Source organism: Zalophus californianus, chromosome X (assembly GCF_009762305.2).
Source record: "Zalophus californianus isolate mZalCal1 chromosome X, mZalCal1.pri.v2, whole genome shotgun sequence".
NCBI classification, from domain to species: domain Eukaryota; kingdom Metazoa; phylum Chordata; class Mammalia; order Carnivora; family Otariidae; genus Zalophus; species Zalophus californianus.
The window spans coordinates 26,389,689-26,413,229 of NC_045612.1; the positions used below are offsets into that span (position 1 = coordinate 26,389,689).

The window sequence follows — 23,541 nt, forward strand, 5'->3', positions numbered from 1 at the left end:
AAATGTATGGGATACAATTAAACCATTTATGAGGAAAATTTGTATCCGTAAAAATGAAAATAAAGCTTAAAAAGCAATAAAATTGAAAGCACAAGAAAGGAAATAATAAAGATAAAGCACAAATTAATGGGGTAGAAAACAGCAAAATAATAGAAAAATAAAGTGTTGTTAAAAATCAATAGGCAGACCACAAGCCACCTTAAATCAAGATAGAGAATATAGTCCGTGATACTGTAACAGCGTTGTATGGTGACAGATGGGAGCTAGACTTGGGGTAAGCATGACATAAGGATGTAGAGGCCTCACTATGTTGAACACCTAAAACTAATGTAATGTTGTGCCCACTCTACTCAAAAATTTTTTTCTAAAAAAGAAGTGGGGGAAAACATACAAAATAAGAAATGAGAGGAATTTCATTAAAACAGAGGAAAGTTAAAAAAAAAATTGGTAAGCGGCTTAAAAAAAACAATAAAATAAGAGGCACCTGGCTGGCTCAGTCAGTAGAACGTGTGACTCTTGCTCTCAGGGTTGTGAGTTCAAGCCCCATGTTGGGCATGGAGCCTACTTAAAAATAAAATAAAATGTTAAAAAAAAAAAGGTAAGTGGCTCCTCTGCCTGGATCTCCTTCACAGGGTTTGTGTAGGATTCGGTAGACCCACCAGCAATGTGCAAATGTGCCCACGTCCCTGTGGACCTACCAGCCCAGTGTGTTGCAAGCTTGTGAAACTTTGTCAGTGAGATAGGTTAGAAAGGGTTATCTCAGTGGAGTTTTATTTTATATCATGAATAAAGCTGAACATCTTTTCATATGTTTAAAGATCTTTTTGTGAACTGTATACAGTTCATGTCTTTTGTCCATTTTTCTATTGGGTTTGGTTTTTCTTTTTTTTTTTTTGTCCTCTTTGACTCAAATTTTAAGAGTTCTTTATGTATTAGGAAGATTCATCCTTTTGAATACATAACTGTACACCCTCAGAAGGACATATTCTAGGACAAAAACTTTTAATTTTACTTAGTAGGTTTCGTTCTGGTAGTGGTCTTGATGTAGAAATTCTAATACTATTTTGTGTGTCTTGTACGATAAGCAATTGAGTAAACATTGATGTTATTGAGAACAGAGTTCACTGTGAAAAAGGAAATAAAAATGTGTAATGGGGGAAGGGAAGAACTCTGTGATATTGGATTAGTATTAGGGATGTAAATATGAACTCATTCTTTTAAAAATATACAGATATACAGATATATATGTGGGGGGGTATACATATGTGTGTATATACATACACACATGTTAGCAAAGCAGGTAATAAAATATTAAAGTTTTGTTCAATGTGTACATATCCCCGCTTTGTCCCCTTAAAAGACTTAAAAACAATGACACCTCAGTAGTAATGAGCGTATTTTATGCCCAAACTGAGGTTTCTAAATACATTTTCTATTTAAAACTTTTTGCAGAAATAGCTGTTTCTAGGTGTGTGGCAGAGAAAGTAAGGGCAAAGTAAGCCTGAAACATATCGTGGTCAAAAGCAAGACGTGTCAAAATGACACAGAAACTAATTTGAAGGGGCTCCCACTGGCCAAATTTGAGCTTCAAAAAGAATGATGATGGTAATGGATTCAACATTGAACAACAACAAAAGAATCTGTGAGTCTCTAGTAATACTTAAAAATAAGTGGGCACATAATTTCTAGAAATGGACATGATTTGTACTTTAACTCATAAAAGTCCCTTTACTCATAGTCATAATATCTTTCAAATTAGGTATTGTTATTTTCCATTTACATATGAGAGAACTGATGCTCCGAGAGGTCTAGCAGTTTGTCCCAAACCACACAGTGAGTTCGTGGGAGAGCCATCAGTCTTCAGGTCTAACTTTTCAAAAAGAGCCTGTGCCCTCACTTATACAAATGGCATCTAAAAATGAGCTCATATAATAGATACAGTTGTATAATTTCCTTCATGAATATATTTATTATTTAATATTTTTATACAACATTATTTTTTTTAAAGATTTTATTTATTTATTTGAGAGAGAGAATGAGATAGAGAGAGCACGAGAGGGAAGAGGGTCAGAGGGAGAAGCAGACCCCCTGCTGAGCAGGGAGCCCGATGCGGGACTCGATCCCGGGACTCCAGGATCATGACCTGAGCCGAAGGCAGTCGCTTAACCAACTGAGCCACCCAGGCGCCCTTATACAACATTATTTTAATGACAACATTATCTATTATATAGATTATAGTTATTGATTTAATCAATCCCTATTTGCTGGACATTTAAATACTTTCCAATTTCTTAATAATATATGCAACATCATGTTGAATATGGTTATTTTCAAATCCATTCAGATCCTTTTCTTAGTTTAAATTTTTTAAACATGGAATTGCTGGATCAAAATGTTTAAAAACATTTCCAACACCTTAGATATACATTACCACTCTGTCCAAATATTTTGCAACAATTTATACTCCTAGCAGCAGTATGCAAGAGTGCTCATTTCCCTGAACCCTTGAAAACTTCTGATATCATCATTTATTTAAAAAAAAAAAGGAAAGTAAAAAAAAAAAAGCCATTTTGATTGGCAAGGTTATATTTCAGTGTTTTAGCTTACATTTTTAAATTACCACTAGGGTTGAACATTTTAAAATGTCACTGCTAACTTGCATTTCTTCTTTTGTGAATTGCCTATTGATGTTTTTTGCCCATGTTTCTACTAGAGTGTTCAGCTGATGTTTATTGATTTATCAAAATTTTCATATATTAAAGATTTTTAACATAAACTGCATATCTTAACAATGAATAAAGAAAGAATCAAAATTACAATTTTAAACCATGAGGGAAAAGTAAAAACTGAGAGACTGCTATATTCTCTTCCCACATCTCCTGATATCCTGGCAAGACATTTCAGGAAATAGTAAGAAAAATTTTAGACCTATTTTCAGGGGTTATATGAGGCTCAGTAAGCTTCCCACAGTCTACATTTCCTTTAAAACAAAACTTGAATCTATTTCAAAGATAGAAAATAAGGCTTTGGGCAACAAAGTGATCAGGTTTAACACAAATGCTAAAAAGGTTGGGATAAAAAAAAAAGAGAGAAGAGATTGTAAAACCGATAGAAAAAACATTGCATATATATGACTTCAGTTACATATGACCTACTAATCCAATAAAATAGTGTCCATATAAAAAGATAATTCTGATGTTCACATATTTTGAATTGATGGAGGGTGGTTATAGAGCTTCTTGTTCTTTTCTATGCACTTACCTAAGATGGATAGACAAAATTAATTTCAATAATCACTGTGTGGGCAAAGAGCAGAGTTTTCCTCTATGCAAAAGCAACTGATTGGCATAAAAATTTAACCTATAACTTTGGCCTCATTAGCCCAGTATTGCACCTAAATTACTACAGTACTAAATGTCGTTGGATGGGAGAAATGGATCCCATCTTCTCTTGGTCCTGAATAAGAGGGAAGCTAGTCTCTGTGTGTCCTGGGGCAAGCACTTCCTCTCTTTAAACTTTAGTTTCCTCTTCTGTAAAATGAGGAGACTGAACCAAATGGTTGATCTGTGGTCTCTCCTTTTCTGAAATAAGATTTTAATTTTAGAACACTTTTTCGATTCACAGAAAAAATGCAAAGATAGTACAGAGAATTCCCATATACTCCTCATCTGGTTTCTCCTATTAACTTCCTGTATATCACCATGGCACATTTGTCACAACTAAGAAACCAACATTGCTAATTGCTCTTCATTGAACTTGACACTAGATCTGGATTTTACCAGTTCTACCCCAATGTCCTTTTTCTGTTCCAGGATCCCATCCAGGACAGGATATTACAGTCAGTGTCGTGTTTCCCTAGCCTCCTCTGGTATGTGACAGGCTCCTGTCCTAGATGACCTTAACAGATTTGAGTAGCACTGGTCAGCTTTTTTGCAGATTGGCCCTCGATTTCAGTGGTGCTGATATTCTCGTGTTGAGACAGGGGTTACGGAGGAAGACTACAGAAGGGCCATTATCATCACATGGTATCAGGGATACATGCTGATGAGGTTAAACTTGGTCACGTGGCTGAGTTAGTGCTTGTCAGGTTTCTCCACATAAAGTTACTTCCTCCCTCTTTTCCAAACTCTACTAGTCTGTGGTCTTGTTGAACTCTAACATATCATGATTTTATTATGTTCCAGACAGATCCCCTTCCCTGCACAGATCAATTTACTGGAGTTGATCCATCACCCAGGAATGCATACTTCACTGGGTAGCTCAGCTGAAAATTTCCTTGGGACCCATTTCATACAAAACACAGCTCTGTGAGAACACTCAGTTATGTTTCATAAAATGAGACTCTAACCACCTTCTGCTAATCTTTGTAGAAAGTACACTCTACTTAAAGTAGAGTGATGACAACTTTACAATTCTTAAGGATGCTCTCATTTCTGGAAACCTTTTACAAAGGGAACCCAAAATCTACATCTTCCAAACCTCAGTGATCATGATGATGGAGGAAAGGAAATGAGCAACTTTGGGGAATGTTGGTGGGGAAAGGAGAGAAATGAATGTCTGTTCTAAATTAAGTCCAGGGTTTGGAATTAGGAAATTTCATGAGTTTTTGTTTTGTTTTGTTTTCATTTTATTCTGCTGTGCAGTGGTGTAAGGATGGCTGCTGAAGTTCTCTTAGAGACCTCAGTCCCTCTACATCGTTCTCACCAGAAAAAGGCAAACCTCTTCTAGGGCAGGAAAGCAGAGGGTGCAGTGGGCAAATGACCTGCCTTTCTCTACTTCCAAGATGGTCTTGGAAAGGCTAGCTTGAGGGGAGAATTAACCAGGCGTAATAATAATGACTAACTTTTATTGAGCATTTATTATGTGCCAGGCATTTTTCTGGGTACCTTACATGTACTGACCTACCTATGAGGTCCTCACAAGAACCCTATGGGGAAGGGCCTATTATCATGAGAATTTAATGATAAGAATACTGAGACAAGGGGATTAAGTAACTTGCCCAAGGTCAGTCTGCCAACTGTAGCAGAGCTGGGATTTGAAACAAGACACCTTCCCTCCAGAGTCCTTTCCCTTAACTGCCACATGACAACTGCCTCCCTTTAGACAGTCTATAAGCTCCAGGAGGGCAAGGGTTTTTCTAACCAAGCAGTTACTGTTGTATTCTCAGAACTTGTGCCAGTGTGTAATACATGGTAATCAGCCGACAAATAATTATTGCATGAAAGGAAGGGAAGCCTTGAAGATCCTGGTAATGAATCAAGCCCAAACATCGGTGATTTTTCCAGAAGTCCACTGTTCTGATGCCACCTCAGGAAACCCAGAACAAACTGGGCCATTATAATCTCTTCCACTTTATTCTCTGTTTTCTCCCCCATCTGATCAAATCGTGTAAGGCAGGTTTAGTTTTCTACCACTCATCTGTCTTCCATCTTCTCGTTTATATCTCCTGACTCCCCAACCTCATACAAGCCCTGCTCTTTAATGCTAACTGTGAATAATCAGGTAATGGAAATTTGAGTCTTAAAATCTCAACATCTAAAACTTTGCAGAAGAACACATACCATGTATCTGTGGCTATGATGACATGATGAAAAATCAGAAAAGTGAATTTTAAAGCATCACCTACCATGGGTTGATGACATAAACAATGAATATATTTCCATTTTTATAATTTAAATACATACAGGGTTGGGGCACCTGGGTGGCTCAGTCAGTTAAGTGTCTGCCTTCGGCTCAGGTCATGATCCCAGGGTCCTGGGATCGAGCCCCGCATCGGGCTCCCTGCTCAGCGGGGAGTCTGCTTCTCCCTCTCACTCTACCTGTCGCTCTGCCTACTTGTACTCTCTGTCTGTCAAATAAATAAATAAAATCTTTTTTAAAAATACAGGGCAAATGGTAAGAGGAGGAGAGAGCTTTGGTATAGGTCTATTTCTCATTCTCCATATGCACCAGTTTTATCTGGATCTTTTAAAAGAATATGGATATTATTACAAATAAGTACTCAAGCCAGCCATCAATAATGATGAAGTAATAGGCAATAATTTGGACCATAGTGCAAGGGAGAATTTGCTGAGCAGAAAATGAAGTAAAATGGAAAGAAAAAGAAAATTTTAAAGAAGAATGAAGAAGTGCTGATTCATGGCTACATGGATATTTTTGCTGCATTATTCACTAAATGATTCTTTTTGAAAAGAATTTATCCTGTCATTATGCCTCTGATTCCTCCTGACTCCACAAAGCAAATAATAATACAAAAATAAGTAAGACTTGAGTTATGGAGAACACTTATTTGTGCTGTGACTTGAGCTGAAAACACTAAATAATTGTGTCTGTCTGATAAGGAATACACAGATGGGCCTGTTATGCAACTGCAAATGGAGATCATATATTACACCTGTGATAAGGTACCCAAACAGACATGTTATTTATAAATATTGCTTCAGCCTGGGAATAGAAAATATAAAATACATAGTAAATGAAAGTTTTAAGATAATATAATATAGAAGTGGGATATTCAAATGATTTATTACCTTGATAGGATCTTCTCTAGCCGCGATCCTGGATATAAAACTAGGACCGTACTAAAGCCAAAAAGGAAAAAAAAAATGTCTGCGGCAATACAGAATAATTCATTTCATTTAGGAAAGGAAAGGTAGGTGTTCAAACATGTGGCTCAACAAGAAAGGTGTCCTTGGTGTCTCTGGTTTAACACCTCAATCTTTACTTCATTTGGCATTGAATTTTACTGTTTTACCATGGCAAACTTGCAAAATGAGGTATGTAAACTGGATCAAGGAAGATGACTTTTTTTTTTTTTTTGCTTCATTTGTTTAGTGAAGTCCTTTCTTTCAAAGGAAGTCTTACCCAGCCCCAACAGGACAGCTTTTCAGGCTTTCAAAAATGTTTGAGAGGGATCTCAAAGCCATATTGACTCCATTCAAATTACTTTGAAAAGGAAATGTTAAGTATGCTTTATCTATGTCCATGAGGTAGTACAAGCACAAATAATATTTTTAGTAGAAAATGTGTACGTATAACCCTAGGAAAAAAAGAGAGAAAACGTGAATGAAACCTGCCAAAGCAAAAGTAAGGTGCCATAAACAAACATGCATTGCTTACTTTATTTAGTTCTTGAAAAATGCTTCTCTGAAAATGAATGGTTTTCCATCTTGCATGTAATCTGGTTATTACCTGGATAAAACCAAGATCTGAAGGTAATTTATCAAAGGGCTATAGTTCACTCATATACCAATTTGATGTTTAATATAATGAAAATGGAATTTATTTTAAGATAGAAAGGTAACCTGGTTTCTGTAATGTTAGCAGTCACTGCATTTAATTCAAGTAGCATTTATTTCTGCAGTGATGTTCCTTATTGTGGAAGCATCTAGCTTCACACGATGTCCACTGAACTATTGGTCTTGTGAGATGGCTTCCCATAGGAGTCAACTTGAAAGCCTGAAGTAATCAGAGGTCACCATCTGGGCAACGTACTTGGCATATTTTTCGGGAAGGGAACTGTTCAACATACAAGTAGATCTGTAGCCCTGACAAGCTTTAGAAGTAAAGTGCAAAAGCAGTAGCACTCCCTAGCCTGAAGGAACATGAAGCAAGATATGTGAGGGAACCAGTGGGGGAAAAATGGCTGACAGAAAGGAAAAACAAATTATCTTGGAAAATATCACATGCTTTTATCTTGGCATGATTTGAAACTTACAACATCATCTATTATGGGCAGGATTTTGTTTGTGAGACAGATTTCAAACTTTCTAAATAGGTTTATTTGGTAGAATTAGAAAGTAACACCAAAAAATTCTTGCAACAGATAGATACACCATCCTTAGCTGAATATGTGTACATTTCGAGATACAAGATGAATTCCTTAAAAGCAAACTTAAAGTGCAGTTTCAAGGTTTACTTGTGTATTTAGAATCAAAGCCCAATTTATCTTGTTATTAAATGGGTTTTAATATTATCTAGAAGAGAGTGGACACAAAATACCAAAAGATACAGAATAATATGAGAGGTTTCATATGTCCTGACAATACCATTATAAAGGTATTACAATAGATTTAACTGCCAAAAGAGAGTTCTTCCAACCACCCAAACTTTTCTTGTTCAGATATTTTGAGGATAATTTTTGAGACCAGTAGATTTCAAACTATGTCTTTGGAGTTTTGGGACAACTCTTTTGGACCCCCAATCCCTTTCAATCAAGAGTTCTGTTTTGTATGTTTCGGTGTTATTCCTATTTAATTGCTGAATTGCTCTGCTGCTTTAAGTTGTTCTGAAAAGCTTTATTTTAGACAGAAAATTGTAACACAAGAGAATGAACAAAACAATGCATCTATTCATTCAGCTTTAAAAAAAAAAAAAGGTTTGTTCATGGGACACCTAGGTGGTGCAATTGGTAAAGCGTCCATCTCTTGGTTTCAGCTCAGGTCCTGATCTCACCATCCTGAGATCAAGCCCCCAGTCAGGCTGCTCAGAGTCTGCTTGAGATTCTCTCTCTCCCCCTCCCTCTGCCCCTCCTCACCATGCACTCTCTCTCCTCTCCTCTCCAAAATAAATAAATAAATCTTTAAAAAAAATAAAAAAGTTTTGTTGAGCACTAGTATTTTTTTATTATATAACAATACATGAATACATTATCATTGTAAAAGATTCTAACGTTACTATGAAAATGTTGAAGTTCCAGCTCCCCACTCTAAAGATCAATGGTTTGGGGTATAATCCTTCCAGTTCTCTTAGTATGAGTTTACATATAAAGAGATACATTTTTTTTTACTTAAATAGAATCATCGGATATGCATTGCTCTGCAATGTTTTTTATACAAACCTTAGAGATCTTTTCATGTGAATACATGTAGGTCAACCAGGTGTGCTGATGTTTAACAACCAGCTCTCTGTGCAAAACAAATGATTTGCACGGTTTGCTGGTCCTGGAGTGTTTATAAACCCACCATGGGTGATTTCAACTACCAACGTGAAGTCACTGCAGGTGGAATTGGGAAGACATGTGCACAGTTGGCTCTTGTAAACCAGTATAAGCTGGCTATAGCACACCACTGAATCAGTTCTTTTTTCTTTTTAGGCTTTTTATTTTGAAATAAATTTAGACTTACAGAAAAGTGGGTAGATGTAGCTCTGAGTTTCTGTGTACCTGTCACTCAGCTGCCAATATTAACATCTTGCATAACCATAGTACAATTATTAAAAGTAAGAGATTAACATTGGTATGATGCTATTAACTCAGAGTTTAATACTGATTTCTCCAGTTTTTCCTTTTTTTTTTTTTTTCTGTTCCAGGATCCTATCTAGGATCCCACACTGCATTTAATTGTCATGTCTCCTTAGCTTCCTCCAATCTGACAGTCTCTTGAGATCAGTCCTTTTAATTCTTACATAAGATTTCATAGTATGGGTATAGCACTCTCTGAGATGGCTATATTGCTGGTTCTACTTTTTCACTATATTAGCAAAGCCATTATGTTAACAATGCTGAGGTGCATTTCCTTGTACATACCCCTTCATGCACATATGTGATTATTTCTTTAGTAGATTCCTGGAAGTTGAATTCCTTGGCCAAGGAACATTCCCAATTTAAATTTTGATCGCTATCACAAAATTGCTTTCTAAAGCTCCTTTACCACTCTATAGTCCCACCAGCGGTATATAAGTAGAGTAACTCCTGACTACGAGGCACCAAGTTTGGTACCACAGATAGAAAAATTAAGAAGACATGGACCCTGCCCTTTGAATACTTTCATAATAATGGGTCAGACATATCAATAGATACCTTCAATATAACGTGAAAAGTCCTATGATAGGGTGCTAAAAGAGAAACATCCTATCTCTTTGTGAAATGTTCTAGAGAGGCAAGATCAGCACTGGCCAATACAAATACAAAGCAAACCACATATGTAATTTAAAATTTCATAGTAGCCACGTTCAAAATGTGAAAAGAAACAGTTGGGATTAATTAAATTTTTTATTTAATTGAATATATATCTAAAATATTGTCATTTCAAGATGTAGTTAATATAAAAATATATCATTGGATATATTCTATTTTTTCTTTCATACCAAGTCTTCAACTCTGACTAGCCGCACTTCAGTTGCTTGGTAGACACATGTGGCAAGTGGCCACCATGTTGGACAGTACAGACCTAGGTCATTAAGCACCCATTTCCTACTTCTACTTCTGAAGCATTCCTATAGTCTCTCTCAGAGGGGAATATTTTTGCCCTTTGAAGGGAAATGGAACGAGGGAGGAGCATCAGTTATAGATATTAATAGATACCATCAGTCTTACTTAAGAGGAAAAGACCAACATCCGAACAGAGTGCAGAGAAGTAACTGCAAAGAGACTTGGAGCTTTCAGCCTAGAGAAATGTGCAAGTTAAGAAGAGCTTATTCTCCTAAAGTTAGCTTGCCTTGATATCCAAGGTGCTTGATTGAGTTTGGCGATTAGGCATGGTGAGATACTCCATTTGTTACCTTTCTAATACATTTATAATTTCAGAGCGTAGCTTTGTTCAGTTGGATAAACCAAGACGGATAATAATCATAAAATGTACAGGACTCAACTCTAAGGAATATTTGTTAGGAGAGCATTAGGGACTGCCATTCTTAATAAACTGAAAAGACATTATTCCTAGAATATCTGAATAGGCATACACATTCTTTCTGTCCATTGAATTTCAGTGAAGTGTGGCAATATGGGACTGGTACTCCTGGAGAGATCTGGGTCATGTCAGTCTTTACTCATTGAGGATGTATATTTTTATATATGTCTTTCGGAAAAATAACTTTGACTTTGGGGCCAGGAGTACTTATATTAGACCTACTATAACCAGCATTGCTCATTTGGAGCTGTTATGTTCCAGTATGCGTGATTTTAGTTTTATTACTGTCCCTCTTTTTTTGTCTTTTATTTATTTATTTAATTTTATTAACATATAATGTATTATTTGTTTCGGGGGTACAGGTCTGTGATTCATCAGTCTTACACAATTCACAGCGCTCACCATACCACATACCCTCCCCAATGTCCATTACCCAGCCACCCCATCCCTCCCACCCCCCTCCACTCCAGCAACCCTCAGTTTGTTTCCTGAGTTTTGTTACTTTCTATTCACTTGTAAGGTTTGTGAGTGACCAGTTTGTGAAGTTGGTTAGAGCATAGAGGTAGCACAATCATGGGTACAATCCTTCAGTTTAAAAATTTTCCTACCACTCTTCTTCCTGACTGAGTTCCACTCATACTGGGCTCCTTAGTGTTCCTCCCCTCACACATTCCACACAAGACTTAAGGGTTTTGTGTAATTGCTATTCCTTCCTCCTGGAAGGTTCTTCAACTAAATATTCATATGGCTTCACTTCATTCAAAACTTGGTTCAAATATTACCTCCTCTGAGAAGCCTTCCCTGACTAGTCTTACTTATTTTTCTTCTTCAGAGCACTTATAACTCCTGACATTATTTCATTTATTTGCTTCTTTGTTTCCACACAGCTCTATTAATTATAGCATATATTTATTCATTATCTGCATGTCTTAACCCACCACCCTCTCATATGAGTTCTGGGAAGGTAGAGAATTTTTTTTTTTAAATTTAATTCACTGCTATAAACTTAGAAAAACAGTGCCTGGTACAAGTAGGCACTCAAAAATATTTGTTGAGGGGCGCCTGGGTGGCTCAGCCATTAAGCATCTTTCTTTGGCTCAGGTCATGGTCCCAGGGTCCTAGGATCAAGCCCCATATTGGGCTCCCTGCTCAGCGGGAAGCCTGCTTCTCCCTCTCCCACTCCCCCTGCTTGTGTTCCTTCTCTCGCTGTGTCTCTCTCTGTCAAATAAATAAATAAAATCTTTAAAAAATATATTTGTTGAGTCAATCTATGAATATAATTTAATACTGTCTGTTCATTACCAGCTATACCCTTAATCCTAGCAGTTGGCTTATAATGTTTATACTTGGGTTTGGGGGACTTGCCTCAAAATATGGCTATAAATACATAGCATAGATTTGGATGGGGATCCACTAGAAGCTAAGGACTCTGTATCTTCACCCTGCGTCCAAGGCTCGTACGCAATCAGTGTGTCCTAGTGAGGCTATGTTTGTTGTTTATTTCCGATTGCCTATTGGTCAGCGAGTACTATGGTGTCCTGGCTGTTAAATATTTTTGTTGCCTGTGCCTGTATTCCCAGTGTTCCCAACGTGCCCAGCGTATACTTTGAAGATATTTGTTGAATGAATTAATAAATACATCCCCATGGAAAGTACTGATATAGCTTTCTAGTGATGTATTGGTATGTCCCAAAGGTCAACATAATTTAATTTTATTGGTCTTAATATGAACAAAATATTATTTATTTCTAATAGAACTCAAAGACTGGAGTTATTTAATTACCTTAGTCTACCCTGCACATACTTTTTGAGTTACTTTCTCTAATCAGCAGAGGGAGGTTCGGTTTGGAGGAGAGGAAAGACCATGTAGTCTTGCTTTGGTCTACAGCAAGTAAGTTAACTTGCATTATGTACTCATATAAATATACATTATAAATAGCTTATTGCCTGGAAAAGATAAACTCAAAAAATTACAAGCTTCACCACCCTCAAAGGGTGTTCTACTAAATGTGCCCACACCTCTTTATCCGTCTTGATTGGCTGGAAGCAGTCCAATTCATTTGATGGTGAAAAAATAATCCTTGCCTTATTATTGTGAAGTGATTCTCAGCACATCCATCTTTTTCTGTCATTTTTGAGTGCCCTCAGGAAACTGGCTTAACTTAAAGTGTATAAAATATCCCCCTTGATCTTCAAAATGAAAACTACTATGCCTTTTGTTCCTTATGGCCAATCTAATTTCACAAAAGTAACTGAACCAAGGGAATTCAACACATTTTTAATATGGCTTCTAACATCCATCATATTCACATTATTTGGGGAACAGAGTAGACCAAATTTTCTAAAAAAAAGAAAAAAAAACTAATAAGCCTCTTTAAATGGAGTATGTTAAACCAACCATACTTTGAGTCCTTTGCCATACTGTACCTGACTCAGAACCACTATCATTTGAGTTTCAGTGGTTTCCAATAATTGCAAGAGAAATTCATTAGGCAGCACTGGCCCTAATCCAAAGAAAAGGGTAGAAACCAATTAAATGCTTCAAAGTTTTAAGGATAAATTAGGAGGTAGATGTTAGAAATCTCTAGCTCCAACTAAAAGTGGATGAATGATTTTTAAATAGGCTATCTGGCTAGCTTTCCTGTTCTCGGTTGCAAATCCATATACTGTATATGAGTATTAGACGTACAAATTAGCCCTTTTCACTCTGCCTAGGAACATAAAGGAAAATGTTAGATGGATTATGAACAGATCCACTTTTTTCTTCCTTTCGGTCAGATTTGGTTGATGTTTAAAATTGCAATGAGAAAACAGATAAAAGGATTTCCACAGCTTCTGTCCTAGTTACTGTTTTCTTCCAACATTATCTGCCCTCGGTGACCTCATTCACTCTCACAATGTCAGCTGTTGCCTCTGTGCATATATGATTCCCCAGTCTCATTCTAGCCTTAATACTTCACCAGAACTTCAAACCTCCAAAGCTCCTGGGTTGAGCATGACTATCTGGATAGCCCATTGGTGGGTGGAACCCAGCACCTCCAAAGATGAATTCATTATATTTCTCCCATCACCACACCCTGCCCCAAACCAACTAGTCATCAGCCAACAACTAGTTCAACTAGTCATCATTCAACAAACGCATCTCCAGCACCAGTTATCTGTAGCTAGTGCTGGGCTAAGTACAGAATCCCTTAACTCTATTAATCGTTCCCCTATGGTTTCAGTTACTCAGGCTCAAAACCTAACCCTTGAATTCCTCCCTTTCCCTCATTTTTTTTTCTATTCTTGCCCCCAGCACATTCACATGTGTGCATGAGCATGCAGGTGCATACACATGCATGCGCACACACAACTAGTTGCCAAACCCTGAGACGACATTTATGCAATTTCTCTTTAAGGAATCTCCTTCTTTGCATTCCCACTATCACTGCCCATTATTTCTCACCTAGCCTATTGCAGTGCCATCCCAATTTGTGTTCTTGCCAAATCTTTAGTCCTCCATTTCATCTTTCTCTACACTAGTACTGGATTTATCTTTCCACAAAGGGTGCTCTGATGATATCATTTCTTTACCTAGAAACCATCAGTGCTCCCCATTGCTATCAAATTAATCTTCCTAAAGAAAACTGATCATAACACTCATTTGCTCAGAAAATAGCAATGCCTCCCTACTGCCTAATAAACTGAATCCAAATATCTAAGTGTGGCATTCAACGTCCTCCACAATATGGCCCTAATCCTCCCTTTGAGCCTTAACTTCCACTACCATTTATACCTAACTATACTCCAGCCAACCCCAGCAATTTCCTTTGCCTCAAATGCATGCTGTGCTTTGCAATGTCATATTTTGTTCAGCCTGCCCCCTCACCCTACCCATTGCCATCACCTGTCAAAGCCCTACACATTTTTTGAGGTTCATCTCTAATCCTACCTCATTAAAACATCGCTAATCAGCCAAGCCAATTTTAATCTGTTGTTCTTTAAACCACTTTTTTTAGGTTTTTATTTTAATGTCAGTTAGTTAACATACAGTGTAATATTAGTTTCAGGTGTTCAATTTAGTGATGCAACACTTCCACACAGTACCCTGTGATCATCACAAGTGCCCTCCTTAATCCCCATCACCTGTTTGGAACCCCCCACTTCCTCTCTGGTAACCATCAGTTTGTTCTCTTGAGTTTAGAGTCTGTTTCTTGGTTTACCTCCCTTTTTCCCCTTTGCTCATTTATTTTATTTCTTAAATTCCATGTACAAGTGAAATCATATGGTATTTGCTTTCTCTGACTTATTTGCTCAGCATTATACTCTCTAGCTCTATCCATGTCTTTGTGAATGGCAATATTTCATTCTTTTTTATGGCTAAGTAATATTCCATGATGTGTGTGTGTGTATATATATATATATATATATGTATCTATATATCACATCTCCTTTATCCATTCATCAGTCGATGGACACTTGGGCTATTTCCATAATTTGGCTATTGTTGATAATGCTGTTTTAAACATGGGGTTGCATGTATCCCTTTGAATTAGTGTTTTTGTATTCTTTGGGTAAATAACCCAGTACTGCAATTGTTGGATTGTAGGGTTCTAGTTTTAACTTGCTGAGGAAACTCCATGCTGTTTTCCAGAGTGGCTTCCCCAGTTTGCATTCCCACCAACGGTGTGAGAGGGTTCCCCTTTCTCCACATCCCCGCCAACACCTGTTGTTTCTTCTGTTGTTGATTTTAGCCATGCTGACAGGTGTGAGGTGATATTTTATTCCTGGGTTGCAAGGGTGGTTCAATATTCACAAATCAATCCAACATGATACACCACATTAATAAAAGGATAAGAACCATATAACCATTTCATTAGATGCAGAAAAAGCATCTGACAAAGTACAACCTCCATTCATGATAAAAACCCTTAACAAAGTAGGTTTAGAGGGAACATGCCTCAACCTAATAAAGGCCATATATGGAAACCCACAGCTAATATCATCCTCAGTGAGGAGAAACAGAGCTTTTCCTCTACAGTCAGGAAGAAGACAAGGATGTCCACTCTCACCACTATTATTTAACATAGTACTACTGAAAGTTCTAGCCACACCAATCAGAAAATAAACCACTTCTTTTATTTTTAAAAAGTATTTTGTAAGCATTATTTTATTTGAAACTAGAGAATAAATTATTTATTTTAAAACAAAAATTCCTCTTCCCCCAGATGGCAAACATCATCGTCCATGTTCATTATAAAAAATATTGACAATACATAAATCCTAAAGAAGAAAATTAAAATCCTCCATAAGCCCCCATGTTGTGAACATGTTGCGATATATCCTCCCAGCCCTTTCTCTTTCCAGACATCAACATGTCTACACACACACACACACACACACACATTATAGATCATACTATTCATACTGTTAATGGCCTGATGTTTTTCATTTGATGCATCATAATTATTCCCATGCCAGTTCATAGTCTTCTGTAACATGATTTAATAACATTGTAATCTTGTATTATTTATAATATCATCAGTTATTTCATTAATCTCCTTTTGATGAATATTTAGATTGATCATAACTTTCTACTAGTTTTTAAATGTTACAATGAATAGCCTTGTAGTTTGTACACATTCATAATTAACTCATAGATATGAAATTGTGGGCTAAAAGGGTAAGCCAAATTTTAAGGGTTTTTTGATAAATGGTGCCACATTACTCTCCGCAATGGTGGGTTGGTTTTTTTTAATACTCTCATGAAGAGTATATGAGAATGCCCATTGCACTCTGATCAACACAGCTATTTTTAACCCTCTGATAGCAATTGAACCTGTATTGTGTCAATTATTCTGCATTATATTATAGTTATTTTGTACCTGTATTACTTCCAACTCCTACCCTGATAAGCATCTATATTTTAACAACTGCAACAGCTATCATAGGACCTTATGCATACTAGGCACTCAGGAAACTGGCTTAGCAAAGGCCTCCCATGTTATCGCGATAGCCTGTCCACCATTACTCTGCAGTTTCCATATACAAAGTAGAGTTCCACGACCAAGGGAAACGGGAAAGGAAGGGATAACAGTGTTGAGGAGCAGTGTCTAATACCATTGTGGTTGTCTCACTAATGCCCCAACATCTATCACTGGGATAGCTATAGCCTCAACATTTTAACAATAGCTACTTAGAAAAGTAGTTACATGTATGATGTAGGTATAAACTCCAAGAAGCTGCTTGGCCTAACTAAAAGAAATCTGGTCATGGCATTTTTAGGTGGAAAGGGACAGCTGGTTTAGAGACCTTCTCAGCAAGTCTGGAATAGGTTCATGTATGGCTTGTTTTCTTGCAGCAGTACATTTGTTCGGCCTGACTTGGCAGTTGCAACCAGTTGAAGGACAGCTCTATGAAAATGGAGTTAGCAAAGGGAACAGAGGGACCGAATCCATGGATACTACTTACTCTCCAATTGGAGGAAAAGTTTCCGATAAATCAGAGAAAAAAGGTACAGTGATCAAAATGATTGATTTATTGATTATTGATTACTTTTCTTCTAATTTGGTCATTAGAACCAAAGCTGGGATGGTTTCACTTCACATTAAATTTCATGATCACTCGAAAGAAGTACTCTCCGTGGACAGAATAAATACATGTAAATGTCTTATGAAAGCAAATTTTCCTTTCTCTAGTGCCTTGAGTATAAACCAATTAAACTTTTCAAATATGTAGGCAATTTTGAAAATAGATAAATATTTACAGGATGGAGGTTTCAATACAATGGAAATTGCATTTCGCATATAACTACCCTGAAGCAACATGGGATTTTGATTAAGTTCTCTGTGTCCAAGCCCAGCATTTATATATAACATTTTACAAAGGGTATATGGAAATTTCTTCTGTTTAGAATAAGAAAAAGCCTTTTATGCTTAATATAAGGGTGAATGTTTATGTCAAAGTGGGGGAACATGAGTTTTTTTCTAGTTGGGGAACATGAATTCTTCACAGTTGGAGAAAAGAAAAAAGTACTCTGAGTACTGAATTGTTAAATTTAACTAACATAAGCTTGAGATACCTGACTTATTTACAATAAATGTCACATACCAGCACTCCCAACATCTTATTCACTTTGAGTGATCTTAGTCTCAATATACAAGTATTGAAAATAGCTGAAAGTTTCTATTATGATTTCTCTTGAAATAGGAGTCAGCACACAGGGCCTCAAACAATGTAAAATTTCAGGATGTCAGTTCCAAAAGCAGAAATTAGAAACAGAACATAGAGCCAGCACAATCCTAAATATTTTTAGGAGATCACATACAAACAGATGAATGAATGAATGAATGACCCAAAGAAACCCTACCCTCAAGAAACTTAACATTTTATAGGGGTGATAAGACAGTCTTATTTTGGCTGATGAGTTACAAACAAAATTATTTGGTTTTGTAGTTGCTTGAGTCACTAATCTTCACTTGTGTTTTTAGTGTCTTTTGGGGGTTATTTGTAGGGTTTGCTGTTTTGTTTTTGTTTGTCTTTGAAAATGTAATTCTCCTTTGGTCTACACTTCAGTGAAAATTCATGCTTAGGTTTCAGGAAAACATTATGATTTGTCCCAGTTTTTGATTCACGGTGCAGCTTGCTTTACGTCCCCGTTTAGAAATACTGTCTTGAGCCTGGGCTGACCTTTCCCAGCAATTCCATTTTTGCTGCTGAGAGGGGCTGAGGGTCAGAGATGACAGAGGAAAGGGTCTGAGTACACTTGGACTCAAGGCTTCTCTCCTTTATCTTCTTTCCTACTCTTTGATTCCTTTACATGTGCAAGTGCAAGGGCCACCATTTGGTGCCTAGGGGGTTTCTTGCCATTCACACTTGAAATCATGAGCAATCTGTTTGTGGAAAATGAAACACACAGGACAGAAGGTCATCACATAGTTGTTACCAGAGCGTACTCATTTGTTTACTCTAATTCAGACATCTCTAATTCCCTTCCACAAAGTACAGTTGACCCTTGAACACCATGGGCTTGAATTGCCCAGGTCCTCTTCTCTACAGATTTTTTTCAATAAATACAGCACAGGACTGGAAATGTATTTTCTCCTCCTTATGATTTTCTTAATACCATTTCTTTCCTCTAACTTACTTTATTGTAGGAAAACAGTATATATAACATGTAACATAAGAAATCTGTGTCAATCAACTGTTTATGTTATTGGTAAAGCTTCTGGCCTAACAGTCAACTATTAGTAGTTGAGTTTTGGGGGAGTCATAAGTTATACAAGGATTATTTGACTGCATGGGGTTGAGAGGGAGGGGATGGATGCCCTTAACCCCAATGTTGTCCAAGGGTTAGCTGGAGTTTGCTGATGATGACTGAAATTTATTGCATAATTAACCATGTGCCAAGAATAGCTCTGGACATTTCACATGTATTATATCATGAAGGTAACATTATAGACCTCATTTTCCAAAAAAAAAAAAAAAAAAAAACAGAGACACAAAGAGGTTAAGTAACTTGCCCAAGGTCACAGAGCTAGAAACTGGTGGTCTGATTTTGGAGCCTTATCTCCACCCTGTACTGAAATCCACACACAAAACGTATATGAAAACCACAAAAGACACTTTACCCAATGAAAGGAAAGCCCCAGAGTCTATTCATGATGGCTTTTAGAGAAATGCTATCCAGCTATATTTTAATGTGTTGTAATGAGTTTCATAAATGAAAAACTGTTATTAAATTTCTGTTCAATTATAACAAACAGGCCAAACCGATTTCAATTCAATACTTTATTAAGAAACATTAAGGGTTGGTGCCATATATAGCAAGTTGTTATCTTAAACTGACTTTCTGTGGCAGTCTGAACCAAACCTTAACTGTAACTGCACATCATGGTTCTGCTGTATTAGGTCTTTACTGCGTATCACTCAGTGAGTGAAAACATAGCTCCTGTTTTAAAATGCCATGTGTATACTAAACCAAACCTTGCGGAAGATGTAATATACCTAGAAGGATATTTTCAACCGGTCAGCTGTATTCTGTTATGATTTTCTAGACATCACACACCCCATAAATACAGTTGTAGAAGCTTGTCTTAATGATGCTATGTGCATTAAAATATAAAACTAAAAACCAGATAATCCTTTTTTACACTGTTTTCCTCACTCTCCTGGAGGGCTGGGCATTGTAGTGCTGTGGTTAAGATCCTGGACTCTGGAGTCAGACAGATCTGGCTTTGAACACTGACTGTGTCATTTCCTGGCTCTCCAACCTCAGGCAATGAATTGGTACAACCTTGCTGAACTAATACCTTCATCTGCAACACAAAGATGATAATAATAGTACCTGTCTCATAAGTTGGTTGTGAGGAACAAGTGAGATAATAGTTGTAAAACTCAGTGCGAGGCACATGGTTAAATTTAGCCGTAATTATTATTGGACCAAATGATCAGAAAATTACCTTGAGTTTATTGACATCCCATTAGGTACTGTAGATCCCGCTTCAAACTGCTATCAGCTTTTCCACAATTGATGGCCTTCTTGGGATTTAGATGTTTTCTCTTTTTAAAGTTTGAGCTCTCTTTACTGAACAATTTAACATCTATTATTTTGTAATCACCATCACCTTCATCGTCAAAGTGATGGATAAATAGAATGGCACTGTAAAAAAAATCAGATTCTTCTGGAATTGGTTCCCCATTAACAGTAGTTATATATATCTGCTTCTCCTTAGGAGATTAAAGAATTTTCTCGCAACTTAGTTTTCCAAAGAAAGAAAACCGAATAATTGATTATAGACATTTAGCATGCTAAATTTTATTTCTGAAATGTACTTGAATAATTTGAATTTAATTTCAAAAAGCAGACATAAGTCACAATCACATATTGGAATCTATCAGGAAAGCCAGCTGTTGGTTGTTCCGTAAACATTTATAGAATTGAAAGCATTATACTAAAACAGCCCCTACTACCTTAGAAGCTTACCAACTAGTCATAACCCTTTTCTTTAATAAATATTATGTAACAACTACTTTAAACAGAGCAGAGAAGAGAATAAAGTAAAAGAGAATAAAGTAAAAGTAGTCCCAGACCTGAGTCACATAACATCCATAAACGGAACTAAAAATAATTACAATATAATTTATCAACTAATATGGAATGTTAAAATCTTAAACATTATCAAATCCAGTGTCTTTTTTTAAAGATGAAGAAACTGAGGGCCAGAAGGGTCAAGAACACAGAGAGAGATCTGAACTAGATCAGAGGACATTTGATGGCACCTCTTCTGTTTTCTCATCTATTATTGAAATAATGTAACAGAGACTAAACATATGAATTGCTAAAGACATTTTCTAAGGAAGTATCAAGGACAAAAACTGAATAGGTAGGGAAATTGATTTTATTCAGGCTATTGCAATAGGGAAAGCATTCTAGATCGGAAGATCAGAGTGTCTGAGCAAAGTGGATTTTGCCTTAGACTTTTCTAGGAGGAGTGGATAAGGAACGTGTGGGATGATTTACAGTTGGGATTATCTTGTACTCAGGGGAAGTCTCAGTCAGTCAGCTGAGCAGGAAATGTCTATGTCTGCATCTGGCTAGTTAAAGGAGAACAAATAGTTCTAATCTCAGCTAATTATTTATGAGACAAAGAACAAGCAATTGGAGGGTCTGTATCTGGTCTTTCATTAGGCTCCAGCAAAAGGGGAAGAGTCCGTCTTTGGCCTTGTTATAGGCCAACAAAGGAGTCTTCTGCATTTCTTATGGGAGCATGAGAAAGGGTAGACAGAGCACCATGTCTAGGAAGTCAGAGGGGAGAGGGTTTTTAATGGGGTTATTTTTGTGTTTTGCTTGTTGGCTTTGCAGTAAAGCCAATTCCTAAAACATAAAAGAGTGAGAGGGTTTTGGAAGACAAAAAGTTGGGAAGGTTTCTTAATCAGCAGTTTTCCAGGAGCATAGGGCTCAGGTAAAGTCCAACATTGTCAGCCGTTATCTGAATAAGGAAGTTTATCAGGTAGTCGAAGGTACTGAATTCCTGCAGTTTGGATGCCAAAATAGAGCACGGGAACAAAAAGGGGGGGATGGGGACACAGAGCTAAAGGATACTCAAGTCAGCTTTTATCTCCTTTATAATTTTTGCAAAAGTCTGGGCTTGGGGGAAAGCGGCATTTCTCTTAAATTCATTCTAGAAGATCGGTCTCCACAAAGCTGAAGGGGGAAAAAAAGGTATTTTCTAGTTCAATGTCTGCTGAATATATGACCATAGAAACAACATATAGCTGATTGATATGACACAGCATACAACCTGTCATGAAGATGCTTTAGCCCAGACCAAGCAATGACTAGAGCTTCACCTCTCTGGGCTCCAGTTTCTTATCTGAAAAAGGAGGGAGTTGGCTTTGTTCAGGCTGAAAAATAATTTTTCCTCTGATCTTCTAGGTTCTTGGCTGAGGCACCCACCTACCCCTGCTGAATTAAAAAAAAAAAAAAAAAACAGATTAACAGGAAGGAGAAAAACAAGTTTAATAACATGTACGCACCCTGCATACACAGGAGAGACCCAGGAAAGCGGAGTAACTCCTGGAATGGCCCAGGCCACCACCTTAAATACCACCTCCAGCTAAAGACAGATGTTGAGGGTGGGGAGAGCCAGTTATAGGAGGCTGTCAGGCAAAGCACAGTGAGCTAGAGTATGGCTGGTAGGCAGATTTAAGTCCTCTCCTTCTCCATTGATGAGTTTCTAGAGATTTAGGCACATCTTCCGGGTACAGAGAGGTTGACACCCTTACACATGTTGATTTCCCTTATAAATGTAAATGTCCCCTTACAAAAGGGGAACCTCTACATGGTTTTTCTCTGTCTGCTGTTTCTTCAAGATGATCCTTCTGCCAAAGAATCATATTGTGAGGTGCAAATTCTGCTCTCCTCCAGCTTTAAAACTTTTAGGGAGTGGAAGAAGGATAGTGGGCAGGGAAACACATTTTGCAATTTATATCTTACCCAGAAAGCACAAATGAAAAACAGATAAAAGCCACATCTCTCCAGATAAAATGGGAGGGGGGTCAGATTCCTGCCACACTTACCCCTGCCTTCCCCTTTCCTTTCTTTGCCCTCCATTCTCCTCCCAGCTGCTAAAGCTTTGACAAACAAGGGGTGATACTCCATGGGACTGGCTTATCTCTAAGGACCCCTCCAGCTGTGTACATTATGAGTCACTGAATTCGAATTCTGCAGTTAAGGAAGAACAATTAGCCATTCCAAATAAAAGTGGACCTGTTTTTGCAAAAGGCATGTACACTCCTGGAAAATGGTTGAAATGTCTGTCTGTAAAATGTGTAAGCCACTTTGCCATCTAAATTACTTGCAGAGAATTCTGTTGTAATTCAAATAATTAATTCCCAGTTTCCTGCCTTATAAGTTTGGATTTTTGACATGTATGTAACAATAACAGTATGCACTTAGGGAGCATTTACAATTTCAAAATACTTTAATGTCTTTTATTCACATAACAGTTTTATGCTGTAGCAGCTATTGTTACCCTTGTTTTACACTTGAAAAGGAAAACACAAGAAGGTTAAGAGACTTGGCTTGCCTAATGACCATAGCTACAGGCACAGCTGAAAGGAGGATCTAGTCTTTCCTTAGCGTTAGCTCAAGACCCTTCTTTGAGCCTCTTCTTTCTTCTTTTAAAACTTCTTTTCTCAAGGCCAGTTGTTTAAGTAACAGCTGTCTTGATTAAAAATCTGCATTCATATGGTCAAATGTATATCTTTTCCGTAAGAGTATTTTGCAAATCTTATATTTCCCTCCAAAGACCTGAGTTCAGCAAGACTCTCTCTCCTCCTCAAAGCAGAACACACACACCTTGGGAATGGAAAGTTAACAGCCCAAATGTACCTTTCATGAACTTTCATTGTAGATGTAGCTAGAGAGGTG

General features: G+C 37.2%; 1 protein-coding gene across 3 annotated transcripts in view; it reads left to right on the plus strand.

The window, feature by feature from the left end:
- TENM1 (teneurin transmembrane protein 1) overlaps positions 1-23,541 on the plus strand; it is a 771,573-nt gene that overhangs the window by 477,221 nt on the left and 270,811 nt on the right. For all 3 annotated transcript variants that reach the window (XM_027608817.2, XM_027608819.2, XM_027608818.2), the window contains one exon: positions 16,969-17,121. In XM_027608817.2, the coding sequence (XP_027464618.1) occupies positions 16,969-17,121 (153 nt within the window). The remainder of the gene's footprint in view (positions 1-16,968; positions 17,122-23,541) is intronic.